Source organism: Periplaneta americana, chromosome 15, assembly GCF_040183065.1.
Source record: "Periplaneta americana isolate PAMFEO1 chromosome 15, P.americana_PAMFEO1_priV1, whole genome shotgun sequence".
Classification (NCBI taxonomy): Eukaryota; Metazoa; Arthropoda; class Insecta; order Blattodea; family Blattidae; genus Periplaneta; species Periplaneta americana.
Window position 1 is genome coordinate 142173352 of NC_091131.1, and position 14045 is coordinate 142187396.

The following is a 14045-nucleotide window of genomic DNA, read 5'->3' on the forward strand; positions in this document are numbered from 1 at the left end:
TGACAGAACATAATAGGAATTGCCGCCTAGGACAGATCGACAAATCGGCAGTGGCAGCACATGCCTACGAAGAGGGCGATCACAACATAAGATTCAAGGACAGTGACATCTTGAGCACGACAACGCACTTCTTCCCCCGTCTACATAGAGAAGCGATCGAAATATATAAACATAACAACAACTTTAATCGCAAGGAAGAAGGCGTCAAGCTAAACAAGTGTTGGTACCCGGTCCTAAACAGAACAGATAAGAAGCCATTACGACAAAAGGACGGAACCCAGAACGGGAGCAGCGAACAAAGCGGCGCGGACCGCAGCGACAACAGGCCTCGGCCCGCGCTATAAATACGCCCGCACAACCAGCCACAGGATCAGTTGCCTCAGGTACGCCGAGAAGAGTCTTGCGACCTCGGATACCACTCCACTGAAGATGTCTGCCGCAGTTGCAGACGAAACGTCTGGTATAAAACCAACCAATAGACCACGGCCTCTCAGCCCGGAAAATGAATCTACATCTATAGACTCCGGCCGTGAAAACCTACACTGCAGGAAAAAGGTTCTTGGGACATCCTCAAAAACGAGGGAAAGAAAACTTTGGTAGACCATAACAGTTCTTCAAAGGACTACAACGTGTGAGGAGGAGGAGGAGGAGGATGATGATGATGATGATGATGATGATGATGATGATGATGATGATGATGATGATGATGATGATGATGAAGTAGGCAATTAAGATCAAAGTTCGGCACTCATGTTTTTTTATATCACATGCAATATCAAGTTCTTTGGATGAAAGTGAAAAGATGAAATCTCTAAACAAAATTGATAACTATTTTTAATACTGATACTTAAAGACCAAGTTCTCCAAAGTGCGTTATGCTAATTTTAAAGAAAGCCTGCTTGCTGGTACAGAAATCAGAAAACCTTTGAATCAGTTTATTTGGACACAGGACTATGTATAACTCCATAGATAATATGGAGAGACTTATGGCCAACCGCTTGTGACGAAAATAGATACCAACTTACTGAAATCATATCTTTAAAAATATGTGCCCAACAGTAATCATGTTAGCATATTCATAAACAGCATAGGGTCCAATTTGGATATTGTGCAATACATCATGTGCATGATACTCCCTGTGCACAGAGAAAGTATGTAATATTTGTGGGTGTGTCGCTGCATTAGACTCAGTCTCTCTCTTTGTTCATGAGTACAAAACTGTGTACAGTATCTTTATAAAGCTCTCAACGAGATCTGTTCAAATATACGAAGAACATTTCGCAGTAGTTTAAACTGAACATTTTAAAAATTGTTTTCGTGCACAAAGAATCATAAGTCAATATTAAATAAACTTCGAAGCAAGTTGTGTGTAATACCCTTCGAAATGCATTGTTTGTTTATGTCGTCATTTATCATAGAACTGTGTTGCCTATATCAAATTAAATGTTTTGAAACCATACTCGCCTAGGTAATTTCAATGTTCCAGTCTACAAATCGGTATCCTATTCTCCAAACTAACAATAGTTCAATCAGAATTGGGCATACCTAATTCTTTTTAAAGGAAGTTCAGTCTTAACAAATTAACAGCATGTAAATATTTTTACTCTGGTAAATGCTTTTAGGGAATTATAAAGCAGAGAATTGCTGGCAATTGATAAAGGAATTTCTTACGGGTTAACAGAACCTAGAGTGATGTATGTTGCTGAAGTTCAGCTTTTTACATTCATATTGAAATTTTTTTTTGTAATAAGTGGAAGATATGAGTGATTCACAGGGGCAGAAATTTTGTTAACATACTAGTAGCATGCAGCTGCAATATCAGAGAAGGTGGGATTTAGTTATTGTTATTGCTGGTTTATGAAAACAAAAGACTACAATGCTCATAAATAACTTATTCTGTAAGTGCTGTATTTTTTTCTATTAAACCATGCATGTTAAAGGATTTTCTGAGGACTTATTTTGTGTGTTTTAAATATTTTTTGTCATCGTACTTGATCTTAGTTACTTTAGACCAGTGTTTCCCAACCTTTTTAAGTTCGTGGCACCCTTGAGAATAACATTAAAAACTGGGGGCACACTTTCTTGAATTAAAAAAAAATTGAAATTTAATATATTAAAGAATTTTTTGGAAGATGATATAATAAGTAACGTACATCATAATATAATACGGTAAAATTTACTACAATCACTGAGTAAAAATACATCAATAGAGTTTTGTTTGATTAATCATTAATGTGAAACTTGTAATTTTACTGATGCTTAGACCAGATATACGTGATATTGGGCCTTACACTTGACAATGAAACATGCAAATCCTCCTAAAGGTTATTCAGTCTATTTCTTGCTTTGCATTTTGTCACCATAGCAGAGAAGGCTTGCTCGCATAGATAGGATATTGAAAAGGGAAAAAGTGCGTTAATTGCTTTCTTCATTATGTTAGGATACTCCTCTTTCAGTTGAAGCCAAAAAGCAGCCACCGATGCCTCACTCTTGGTGAACTTACCTTTGAGTGTGGAATCAGCGCAAAGATCAATAAATTCATCTTCATTCCCAAGCACTGAAATCTGTTTCCTTCGCATTATCTACGAAATCAAATGGTGAGACAACCCAGTCGAAATTCATAGTGAAAATAGATAGAAAATAATTCTTGCAATCTTGATAAGTTATCACAAATGCAGTCTTTCAGCTTACCCAGGTCTTTATCTCTTGCCAGATTAAGAAGAGATGGAAAGGTCGACAGATCTCTTTTCTGAACTGCAGACTTCCAAGAACTAAGTTTTACTTTAAAATCTTTAATTTTATTGGTTGAGGAAATTGTTGTTTCCTGTCAACTCCGCATTGAAACATTCAGTTCATGAAAAATATGTCAGATACGACAGTTCCAAACATCAAGAATCACTTAGTAACAGCTCATGAAATGTGTCTTAATTTTCATCCTTAAAAAAAGTTTTCACCTGTTCTTTGAGTTCGAGAAACTGGTTCAATACACGACCCTGCGATAACCACCTTACTTCTGTGTGAAGTGACAAAGAGGTATGAGCTGCATCCGTTGTGCTACATAACTGTTAAAAAATCCTGCACTTTAAAGGTCGAGACTTCATGTAGTTCACCATTTTCACAACTTGGTTAAACATTGAGGCAAAATCTTCATTACACACTTTCATGACTAATGCCTCTCCGTGCAAAAAACAGTGAGTTATAATTATGGATGGATTTTCATTGAGAGCTCTGGCAGTAAAACTTTTTAATTTCCCAGACATAGATGGTGTACCATCCGTACATAAAACACAACAGTCTTTCCATGAAAGATCATGGTCATTGAGAAAGGAATTAATAGAAACGAAAATATCGTGGCCTGTGGTCTACAGAACAGAAACTGCTCTCTAATATCTTTATCATCAATATATCTGATAAAACCAAGGAGTTGCGGTTTGTCACCAATATCGATACTCTCATCTACTTGCAAGCAAATATTCTATCAGTTTTTATTTTCTCCAAGACTTGTTCGTTGATATTGTATAACACTTCAGATATTCTGCGGCTGATTGTATTGTTGGAGAGAGGAATTTTCGAAAATTGATCAGCTGCTCCTTCGTCAAGAATTGTTGAAATTATAACTTTACATGCAGGGCCTATGATTTCCTCTCCAAGAGTATGAGGTTTCTTTTTTTTTAGCTATCAGTTCTGCTACTTTAAACGAAGCTTGAAGAGCAGTGTCAGCTATGGTCAGAACAATAAATCACACTTTTCTGTGATACACTAGGATGCTTTGTTGTAAGATGCCATTTCAGTTTGCTAAGTACCACGGCCTCGTTGCTGAGTGTTGCGGCACAAACTAAACATACAGGGATAGGGTTTTCCTCCATACGCTAAGTAACTGTCCAGGTATGATCTTTTCTTTTGTTTGTCTTCTTTATGTGTTGCATTTGACGGTACGGGAGAAACTGTAGCCGTAGGAGCCGACTATTCACTTTCACCACTATCCTGACGTTTACGTTTAACAATGAACTTATCCATAGCAAAACACTGTGAATCAACGCGAAGAAAACAACTGAAATCGGTGGCAAAACTCGTACGATTTTATATATTGTTCTCTCGAAGTTTCAGGAATGTTCGTGAGGAAGCAAGTAGTCTATACTAGTATACTGAATCAGAAATGTTCGGCAGGGATTGGCTGTAATGCCATCTGCTGGAGCCGGATACAAGTATAATTGAATCATCGAAAAAAATCGTTCTGTAGTGCGTGAGAGTAATTAATTTGACTTATTTTATTTCAAGACCTTACAAGACTTTAGGCTTAAGTAGACAGTATTTTCTTTTTGGTTTATTTCAATATTTCGCGGCACTCCTTAGCCTATCACGCAGCACCCTAGGGTGCCGGGGCACACCGGTTGGGAACCACTGCTTTAGACAATAAAATACAAGATTACACTAATGTTGTGTATGATAAGTGAAAGAAACCTCTATTATTGAACGTAAAGAGAATATACAGATGATACAAAAACGTTTTGTGCAATGAAATGTCTGTTTTTATTTTAATATTCAGCAAGTGCAAATTATTTTAAATCACTCTCCTGCAGTCATGTTGGATAAAAAGTTTGAATTTGCTGAATATGCTTATCTTCTCTCTAGTTATTGTGTTACTATTTCACTTTTTCTTTGTAACATCTTTTTATCTTCACTGTCAGCCTTTCCATCATTGTTAGATAAAGTCGCCATTATCCTCATCTACAACACCATGTTTTTCAAAGCTGTTTTCACCATCATTAGTATTGTCATCGTCAGTGCTTCCCAAACTTTTTATAACTGCAACCCAGTGTTCAGAACGGCAGACTTTCATGATCTACATAGCTTTAATAGACTTAATGGAGAAGTGTTTCTTTATTGCACTTCTGTTTTTTTCTTTATTAATCAGTGTAGTTTTACACACAAAAAAAAAAAAAAAGCAACTTCTGCTCATGATGCTTGTGTGAAGGGGTGAAGGGTATGCTTGTTTCTGATTTCTGTTGTTGATAAGATGAGGTGTAAGTCATTTTCAGGTGCAAGAGATGCAGTTAATTTTGAAATTTGAACTTCGTGATTACCAATGACAAAAATTAGTTTTGAAATTTGAATTTGCTAACTATCATTGACAAAAATCAACTTTAACGAAGGTGTCTAAGGAAGCAGCACCTTCAGTACATCCATAGAGAGAGTTATTGTCGGTGACTCAGGAGAAGAGCTCAGAGTGAGAAGAAAGGATGGTAAACAGATAACATTATAACAACAGTGCAATACTTGTATTACTAGTAGATGGAAATAATGTTTCTGCTCACTAGTAGTACAAGTATTGCACTTGTTGTTGTAATGTAATATATTATCCACCCTTTCCCCTCACTTTGCACTTGTCTTCTCCTGAGTCACCGACAGTAGGTGCCTTTGCTGAACATTACTGCCAGAATTGCGTCCATTTTTTGTGATTAAATTTTTTTTAATGATATGTTGTCAAACAGATTAAAGAGCTCTTTTTTTACCTTTGCAATATCCCACTAGTCCTGTAGCTCTAAAACTGGATTCATAATTTATTTCTCCATATTACAGTTTATCTCTTCAACAAATTGACAATCAACTTCTTTTCCATCTTGTTTGAATGTGTAGACATTATGGAAATATTGTTCCATTTAGTTGGTTTCACCTCATTTTCGATAAAGATTTCAAATGTTTCAAAACGGTAATGTTTTCAGAATTCATGTTCTTCCACAACTTATATATTTTAAAATCTTACTTCACATTTCGTCGTGAGCTGCAATACATCGCTTCTTTCTGAATATTTAGATAATTTAATACAAAAATGGCTGCCAAATAAATCAAATTCAGAAGAAACTCCTTGTTGTGCTACAGTTTTGCATCAATACTTTGTCATGCAGTGTCACACTGCTATCAGCACTTTCTGCTTCAACAACACAATGTATCTTGTTATGGATTCTCCACATACCCTTGTATAACTTTTCAAATGACTTGTGAAGTTAACGATTTTTACTGAAGTGTTCAAAACTCTTCTCTAATCATTCTACATAAATTTCAGTATGAACATTTAGAGCCGTGAAAGTAACTCAGCCATTAGCATATTTGCCTGCTGATCTGAAGCTGCAGTTCAACATGGGTTTGATTCCTGCTTGGGCTAATTACCTCGTTTGGTTTTCTCAGAGGTATTTCCAAACTGGAAGATGAATGCCATAATCACATGGCAAATATTCTGTCTCATCTCATCAAATACCATCTTGCTGTAATCACTTCTGTTGACTAATTAACGTAATAGTTCATGTAGTGTCGATAAATACTCTTTTAAAAAAGCAGATAGCGCTCTCACTTACTATAAGAACTTCAGTCACAACACTGCTATTTTTGTCGCACAAAGTTTTTCATCCAGTCCATAAATTATATATGTGTAATGACTGGAATCCTGCGTTTGGTTACTTTGAGTACAAGTTAGGTGTGCATGGAACAAATTAACTTGCCCTGCGAGTCAGCCCTGCAAAGAGACTGTCTCCCCCGCTCCATTTCGCGTCTTCACATCTGCATTCGTGTGTTATATACAGGGTGAACTGTAAGTAATGTCATTAATTTCAAGGGGTTATTCTTTGAGATATTTCAAACAAAAAAGCTTTATACAATTTTACTCGTTTTTTGCTTCCTTTTCCAGAAAAGTGTTATTTTATATGAAACATTTCATAGTGTATTTTGTGAAAGCTATTGAATTAATTCCCAATGTTATAAGTCAGTTTAAGAGTCCTTTATTATAATAAATGATTGAAATAATTTTAATTTTGCCCTTTAAATGTGCGGAAATTTGATCCAAAGAAATGTAAGTTTTCGCTCTGCAAAGCAATTTTAAAACATAGTGCAGTGTGACAACAATGTAAAGGTTATTATTGCCTGCAGAGAGGCAAATATACTGTATGTTGTCATAGGTCAAGTACCCTGAACAGCTGGCGTGTTCGAGACGACTGTTGAGAAAACGAGAAATGTAAACATAATGCACACAATTGATTTTAAAGACTTCTCGGGAAATTTGATTTCTTGTATGTAAGTTTACTGGATACCTCTTTAAAATGAAAGTGGGAGGAAACTATTCTAATTTTCTGAAAAAAATGCTTGCAGTACGGTAAATGGAATTTAAAAAAATAATTAAGTTTATTTGTGTAACGTAAAAATAAGCTTTTCATATTGCCTGTGTTCGCCGAATATTTAATTAAAATCAAATCGGAAGAGTTTAAAAATATTGTTTTTAATTTTATTCGTTTAACATAAAATAGCATATCGTATTCCCCCCCCCCCCCTCCTTGTAGAGGTTTAAATGTTTTAAAATCTTTTTATAACATGAACTAAACATCATTATTGTTTTCGTTCTCTAGAATATTCAATTGAAATGGGAGTGTGGAAATATTAGATTTTAAATTTATTTTGAAATATGATTTGTCATGTAATTTAAGTAAGTGTTTAAGTTTAAAAATCCTCTGGCTTATACATATTTTTTTGTTTCGATTTTGTCTTAGGTATACCTATAAATTTCTTTCTCTGCTTATGCATATTTTTGTGTTTCAATTTTGTCTTAGGTATACCTATAACTTTCTTTTATGTATTATTATCATGTATTTTCTTTTTATCCTATGGTTGAGTGGAAGAAAAGGTCTCACGGCCTTAACTCTACCAGAAAAAAATAAAGCATTATTATTATTATTATTATTATTATTATTATTATTATTATTATTATCATCATCATCATCATCATCATCATCATCATCTTATTGACTATGTTTTCTAAATATTTAATTAAAATTAGGTTGTAGAGTTTATTTTCAACGTTGCAATACTTTGTTCAACATAAAGTGAGCAGTGTTCATTCTCTGCTCTCTAACACAGTTTAAACACAAAAATGAAACGGTATATCATCTGTAGAGCCTGGATTTCCATGCAAATGCATATTTTTATATAAGCTTATTGCACTTGTCTAACTTCGCAAATATTTGTTTTATGACTTATCGATTCCAAATAACCACTCTTTTTCCGTGCATGTTTGCATATTTTTGGCTTTTTTGGGACTAAATTCATGCATAATGCATATTATAGAGATTTTAGATTTAACAGCACATATTTAGACCTTTATATTGCATGTTATAACCTTTCTCTGACTTTAGTGCACATATTATGTTAACTTGCATAATAGTGCCTTTTATAAATGTTGCTTCATAGAATCTCGTATTTACACATTATTAAATTTGTACGAATATATTGAGAAAAAAAGTAAAAGAAAGCTACCAGTAATATCGTTTCGTGGCTCGTACCTGACAACTAATCTTTAGACTTTTCACTAAATACTTCCTTTGTTATACTGGAATTTCCAATCCTCAGCTCTTGCTCTTTACAAGCCAGAGCAAGAAAGGAAGACAGAAGCAGCATGCTTGCAAACTGCAATCTAGTATACTTTTGTGTCGAATTGTGAAGTGTTGCTTTGGCTCCTTTTAGAACTACAAAAAGATATCTTGTCTCAAAATGGATTGAGGGAAAGGAATTTCTGAAGATGGACGGTGATATAGTTTATTGTGATTGTTGTAATAAAGACATAAGTATTTTTGTATTTTGGGGTGCGTGATAGCATCACGATTAAGACCTAACACTGCAAAGTCGGAAGGCCACGGGTACGATTCGCGATGGGATCATGGACATGCGGAAATGCAAAAGACTTACAATTCGACCTCACTTTTTCTCAGATTTCTTCACTGAAGTATGCATCTGTCACTTCTTGTAACGTAGAGATAATTTTCTCTGTTCAATAATATTCTTCAGGCAAACACATGAGCCTAAGTGAAGAAAATCTGAGAAATTAGTTGTAGTACGTTGTTTCAAAATAAAATAAAAATGTAACATGATTTAGAACTCAATTTTGATAGTGCATATTTTAAATGTTTTTTTGCTTCATTATGCATGTTTTTTCAAATGATAGTGTATGAATACAATGCATGCATGTTTTAAGATTTTATATTGCATGGAAATATGGGCTCTAATCATGTATATTTTTTCTTAAGAGTTTAGAAACAATGTACATGGCAATGACCTTCAACGTCCCTGTTTATAATGAGCCAGGTGAAGGGGTTGTTCAGAGCAACAGTGTGTGCATTCCGTAGTTATTACACAGCGTTGCACGATCTCATAATTAATGTATTTTAAATGCACATTTTTCTGGAAAACTATTCAGAACACAGTAAAATGGTATTCGATTTTTTGTAGCTCTTTGCTAAAGGAATCGTCCACCAGAATTATTGACATTAGTTGTGGTTCATTATGTTTATACTTAGTGTTCTGCCAAATTGCAGGTCTTTCACTGCAAACCCAACATTCTCCAATCGTTCCTATTTTCTGCCTTCCTCTTAGTCTCTGCATATGATCCACATATCTTAATGTTGTCTATCATCTGATATCTTCTTCTGCCCTGAACTCTTCTCCTGTTTACCATTTTCCAGTGCATCCTGCAGTAGGCAGTTTCTTCTCACCAATTGATCCACCCAACTCCTTTTCCTCTTCCTGATCTGTTTCAGCGTCATTCTTTCTTCACCCACTCTTTCCAAAACAGCTTCATTTCTTATTCTGTCTGTCCATTTTACACGCTCCATTTTCTCCATATCCACATTTCAAATGCTTCTAGTCGTATCTCTTCACTCGTCATAATCTTCATGTTTCTGCCCCATAAATGAACAACAATACTCACTTTTTTTTTCTCCTATTTACAGAGATTTGAATATTTAAATTGCACTTTTTAAAAGAAACAAAAATATTCTACAAAATGAGAATGAGTTTAGAAGTAAATAGCAGGTTCGATTCCGGGCTAGGTCGATGGTATTTAAGTATGCTTAAATGCGACAGGTTCATGTCTGTAGATTTACTGGCATGTAAAAGAAATTCTGCAGGACAAAAATTCTGGCATACCAGCGACCTTACAAGGTGACTGAAGTGTGAATTTAAGTCCTAGAGATCTCGCTGCCAAAATCACTTACTGCAGTTGGTTTATTAAAGCAGTACATAATGATGTCTTACACCCTCATTTAACTTTTCGGCTGGCGCATTGATTTTTGCAGCTTGAGCAGACACGCGCTGGATTTTGACCAACATGGATATTTTGAACTCTAATCATGTAGTTTATATTATATGTAGAAAGAATACTTGACTATGTTTATGTTTATTGCAGACATAATATTACAATGATTTATTATTATTATTATTATTATTATTATTATTATTAACTTGTATAGACTATCTTATATTTAATTGAATCATAATCTTGTCACTAGAATCCATACTCTAAATTATTTAGCTACAGTCTGCAGTTTATAGAACATGTACCATAATACTACAATACAGTAAAACCTCGATAGCTTATTACGCTATCCCGTGTAATACACTTTTTTTGTCCGGTCCCTGCACATTTCATATATAATGCCTTTATAAAATACCCCGTTTGTTGCGCTTAAGTCCTGCATAATATGCTGATTTTGTGGAGTATTTTCGATGCAATTTTCAGTAATGTACTGTAACAGCAATGAAACATCTTGGTCATTGAACTCACTGGTGCTATTAACCTGAAAAGTATTGGTATTCTACCCTTTACCTGCGCATTTAAACCTTCATACTTCATACCTCACCCTCTTGCTACGCTCTTTTATTTGACTCATCTGTGCGGTTAAACCCTACATACAGTTACAATACCTCACCCTCTTGCTAACCCTCTCTCTCAAACAACATTCCTCACTCGGCCGTAATAAAATTCTGGAAATTTTTGCTGGGCAGTTTGTTGCCCTTTTGTGTATTGAAGTGTCTGTGAATGTGATTACGAGTGTTAAACGAAAAGCGCTTTCTGTGTCGGAAAAATTGGAAATCTTACGAAAGTACGATGAGAACAGTACTCTTACTCAGAAACAACTCTCTGATTCATTAGGAATCCCATCATCGACATTAAGAACGATAATAAAAAATCGCGACTCAATCACTACAGCTGGGATGTTGGGAGGATGTAATTGCAGGAAACTGAAGTGTGGTAAACATGAGGACTTGGAGTACATGCACACAACAAACAACTATAAATGGCTTTTTTTTTTTTCGAAAGAATTAAGTACAGTAGATATTGTAAATGTCTTTGACGTACAGTACAGTAATTACGTAATGGAGTAATACTGTATTACTTTTCATGAATCATGTATTTCAATAAAGAAAAATGCTAATAGATACTGTATATAAGTCAAAATTAGTATACCCGCCTAATATGCGGTCCCGGTTAATACGTAATTTACACGTGGTCCCGGTTAATACGTAATTTACACGTGGTCCCGGTTAATACGCAGTTTACACGCGGTCCCGGTTAATACGCAGTTTACACGCGGTCCCTTGAACAGCATCTTATCGGGGTTTTACTGTAATCTATTTAGTGACTTAATGTAAATGGTTTCAAGTAAAAACAACAGCCTACAGGAGTGACACTACTTGTCATACTTTCACTTTGCACACACCAAACAAAGTACTTGTTTCTTAGAATGCTTTTGACATGTAAATTTGAAACTATTATCACATTTCATGGTGGTGTCAGAGTTCTTTTGGTGTCCACACATGGAACACATTCCTTGCTTTTTCCGTGGAGGGAGAGTGACATCAGAATCATTGTCTTCCTCAACAGGAGGCTGATATCTTTTCAAGAACGCACTTGTGTCAGTTGGAAGTGTTACTATTTGTGAATGGGTAGCCTGGTGTTCTTTCATCATGTTTAGAGCTAAGTTTTGGAGGAAAATCCTTCCACTCATTAACCCATCTGGTTTGACAAAAGTGTAGAGTATTTGTGCATTGATCCCCTTAGTGTGTAGGAATGTGAAGAACATTGCTAAAGGCCACCTTCTGGTTACACGCGATACTGAATAAGAGACACACATTTTATCAACAGTATCTACTCTGCCTTTCGTTCTGTTATAGTCTGTTATTATTTCTGGCTTTTTAGTCTCGTCGTCAATTGATGCAGAGTCGTGCATTTTTGACAGGAGGATGACCACTCGATTTTTCCTAGGTACATAGGACACCATTGCCTTGTCTCGCTGAAATCCAAATTGTGTGGTTCTGACAGCTTTAGATTTATGGGGAAGGAATTCTGGTGGTATTTTCTTCTTATTTTTTCTCATTGTTCTCAGAAATGTAATTCTCTTTCCCAGTAAATGTTCACTAAGCTCATAGCTTGTGTACCAGTTTTCTGTGGTCAAGTTCATATATGAATTCTCAATAGGAACTACAAGTCTTTTCATTATGTCTGTTGGAGTATTAGATACCTCATAATTCCCTTGAGGTTGTTTACTGCAGTAGACTTCCATATTCCCACAGTAAAATGTTTTTGCATCACATAAAGTGAACATCTTTAGGCCATATTTAGCTGGCTTGCTAGGAATGTACTGAATCCATGTGCAGTGGTCTCTAAAAGGATGCAGCATTTCATCAATAGTGCAGTATTCTGTCACGTTATAGCAGTTTACGCAATTGAAGATAAATGCCTCCATTACTGTGGGAATTGTAGCTAATTTATCATATTCCTTCGTCTCTGTTCTAGTGTCTATGTCATCGAAGCGTAGGCTTCTAAGAAGGAAAATAAATCTTTTGTAGCTCCTAGTCGCTTTCAGTATCTGAATACCTGTGCCGTCTGAAGCCCATAGTTCCAGAACTTTGTTGTCCCTTTTTACACCTCTTAGGAAAAGTAGCCTAATAGAGCCATTGTTTCAGACCTGGATGTAGGTTTGTTATCTCTTTCCCGAAAATACCGAATGGTTTCACCCTTCTTTGATATGTATTGATTTGTATAATTTATAATTTCATCAATAATATCACAGTCAATCATTTTGAGAAAAGAACTCAATTCATCTAATATGCCCATAGAAAACTTCGTAGGACCCGGATTAATTCTTACAATATTTTTGTTCCTAGTTTTAGAACGCTTTACACATTCTGTTTTTGCCCACAGGTAATTTTGTCATTACCAATGAAAAGTCACAGATTTCATCCCTGGAATCTTCAGCTTCTCCTTCAGAACTCTCTTGCTCCGATTCACTTTCATGATTACTGTCTTCAATATTTTCTTCACTCAGGTCCCCATCACTGTCCCTTTCTTCATTGTTAGAATTAGGTTCATACAATTCTTCATCAATAAGCTTGCATATAGCTTTAGATCCCAATCCTCTAGGCCTATAATGCAATAAAATTAAACCGTAAGGCGACAAATTCTAGAAATTGAAACATGGGACTAAGGTCTTATCACAGTTTAGAAAAAATAATGTAACTACAATAATAAATAATAATATATAATATGCCACATAAATCATACATGATAATATAAGAGTATACTAGAATGTATTATTATTATTATCATCATCATCATCATCATCATCATCATCATCATCATTATTATTATATCATTATTATTGTTATTATTATTATTGTTTTATTATTATTGTTATTATTATGATTATTATTATTATTATTATTATTATTATTATTAATATTATTATTAATATTATTATTATAGTTCATAATATACTGACACTGGAAATGCGAATACAATGCAAAAGCCTTCCCAAATACTGTTACATCATAAATTTCACTTGTGATTGGCATTCTTAGTCATTCAGGTGAAAATAAATGGGCATTGGAAGTAATTCTTTATCATTGATTTCTTCAATCACAGGGCAGCGTTCATCATCACTTCACTATGCTGCATGTTTTGGTCGTCCAGCAATAGCAAAGGTGTTGCTTCGTCATGGAGCCAACCCAGATTTGCGTGATGAAGATGGGAAGACTCCATTAGATAAGGCACGAGAAAGAATTGATGAAGGACACCGTGAGGTAGCAGCTATCCTTCAGTCACCAGGTATAAATTATTGAAGAATCATATATCATGCAATTTTTACATTTGTGTTAAAGTATCTATTGCAGATTTTTGTGGAGAACACACCATCCTTGTTCGAAAAAATTAAACTTAGAATGTAATT

At 35.1% G+C, this 14045-nt stretch overlaps 1 protein-coding gene across 19 annotated transcripts in view; it reads left to right on the plus strand.

The window, feature by feature from the left end:
• Ufd4 (ubiquitin fusion-degradation 4-like) overlaps positions 1 to 14045 on the plus strand; it is a 465356-nt gene that overhangs the window by 138687 nt on the left and 312624 nt on the right. For all 19 annotated transcript variants that reach the window (XM_069848281.1, XM_069848285.1, XM_069848292.1 and 16 more), the window contains one exon: positions 13742 to 13924. In XM_069848281.1, the coding sequence (XP_069704382.1) occupies positions 13742 to 13924 (183 nt within the window). The remainder of the gene's footprint in view (positions 1 to 13741; positions 13925 to 14045) is intronic.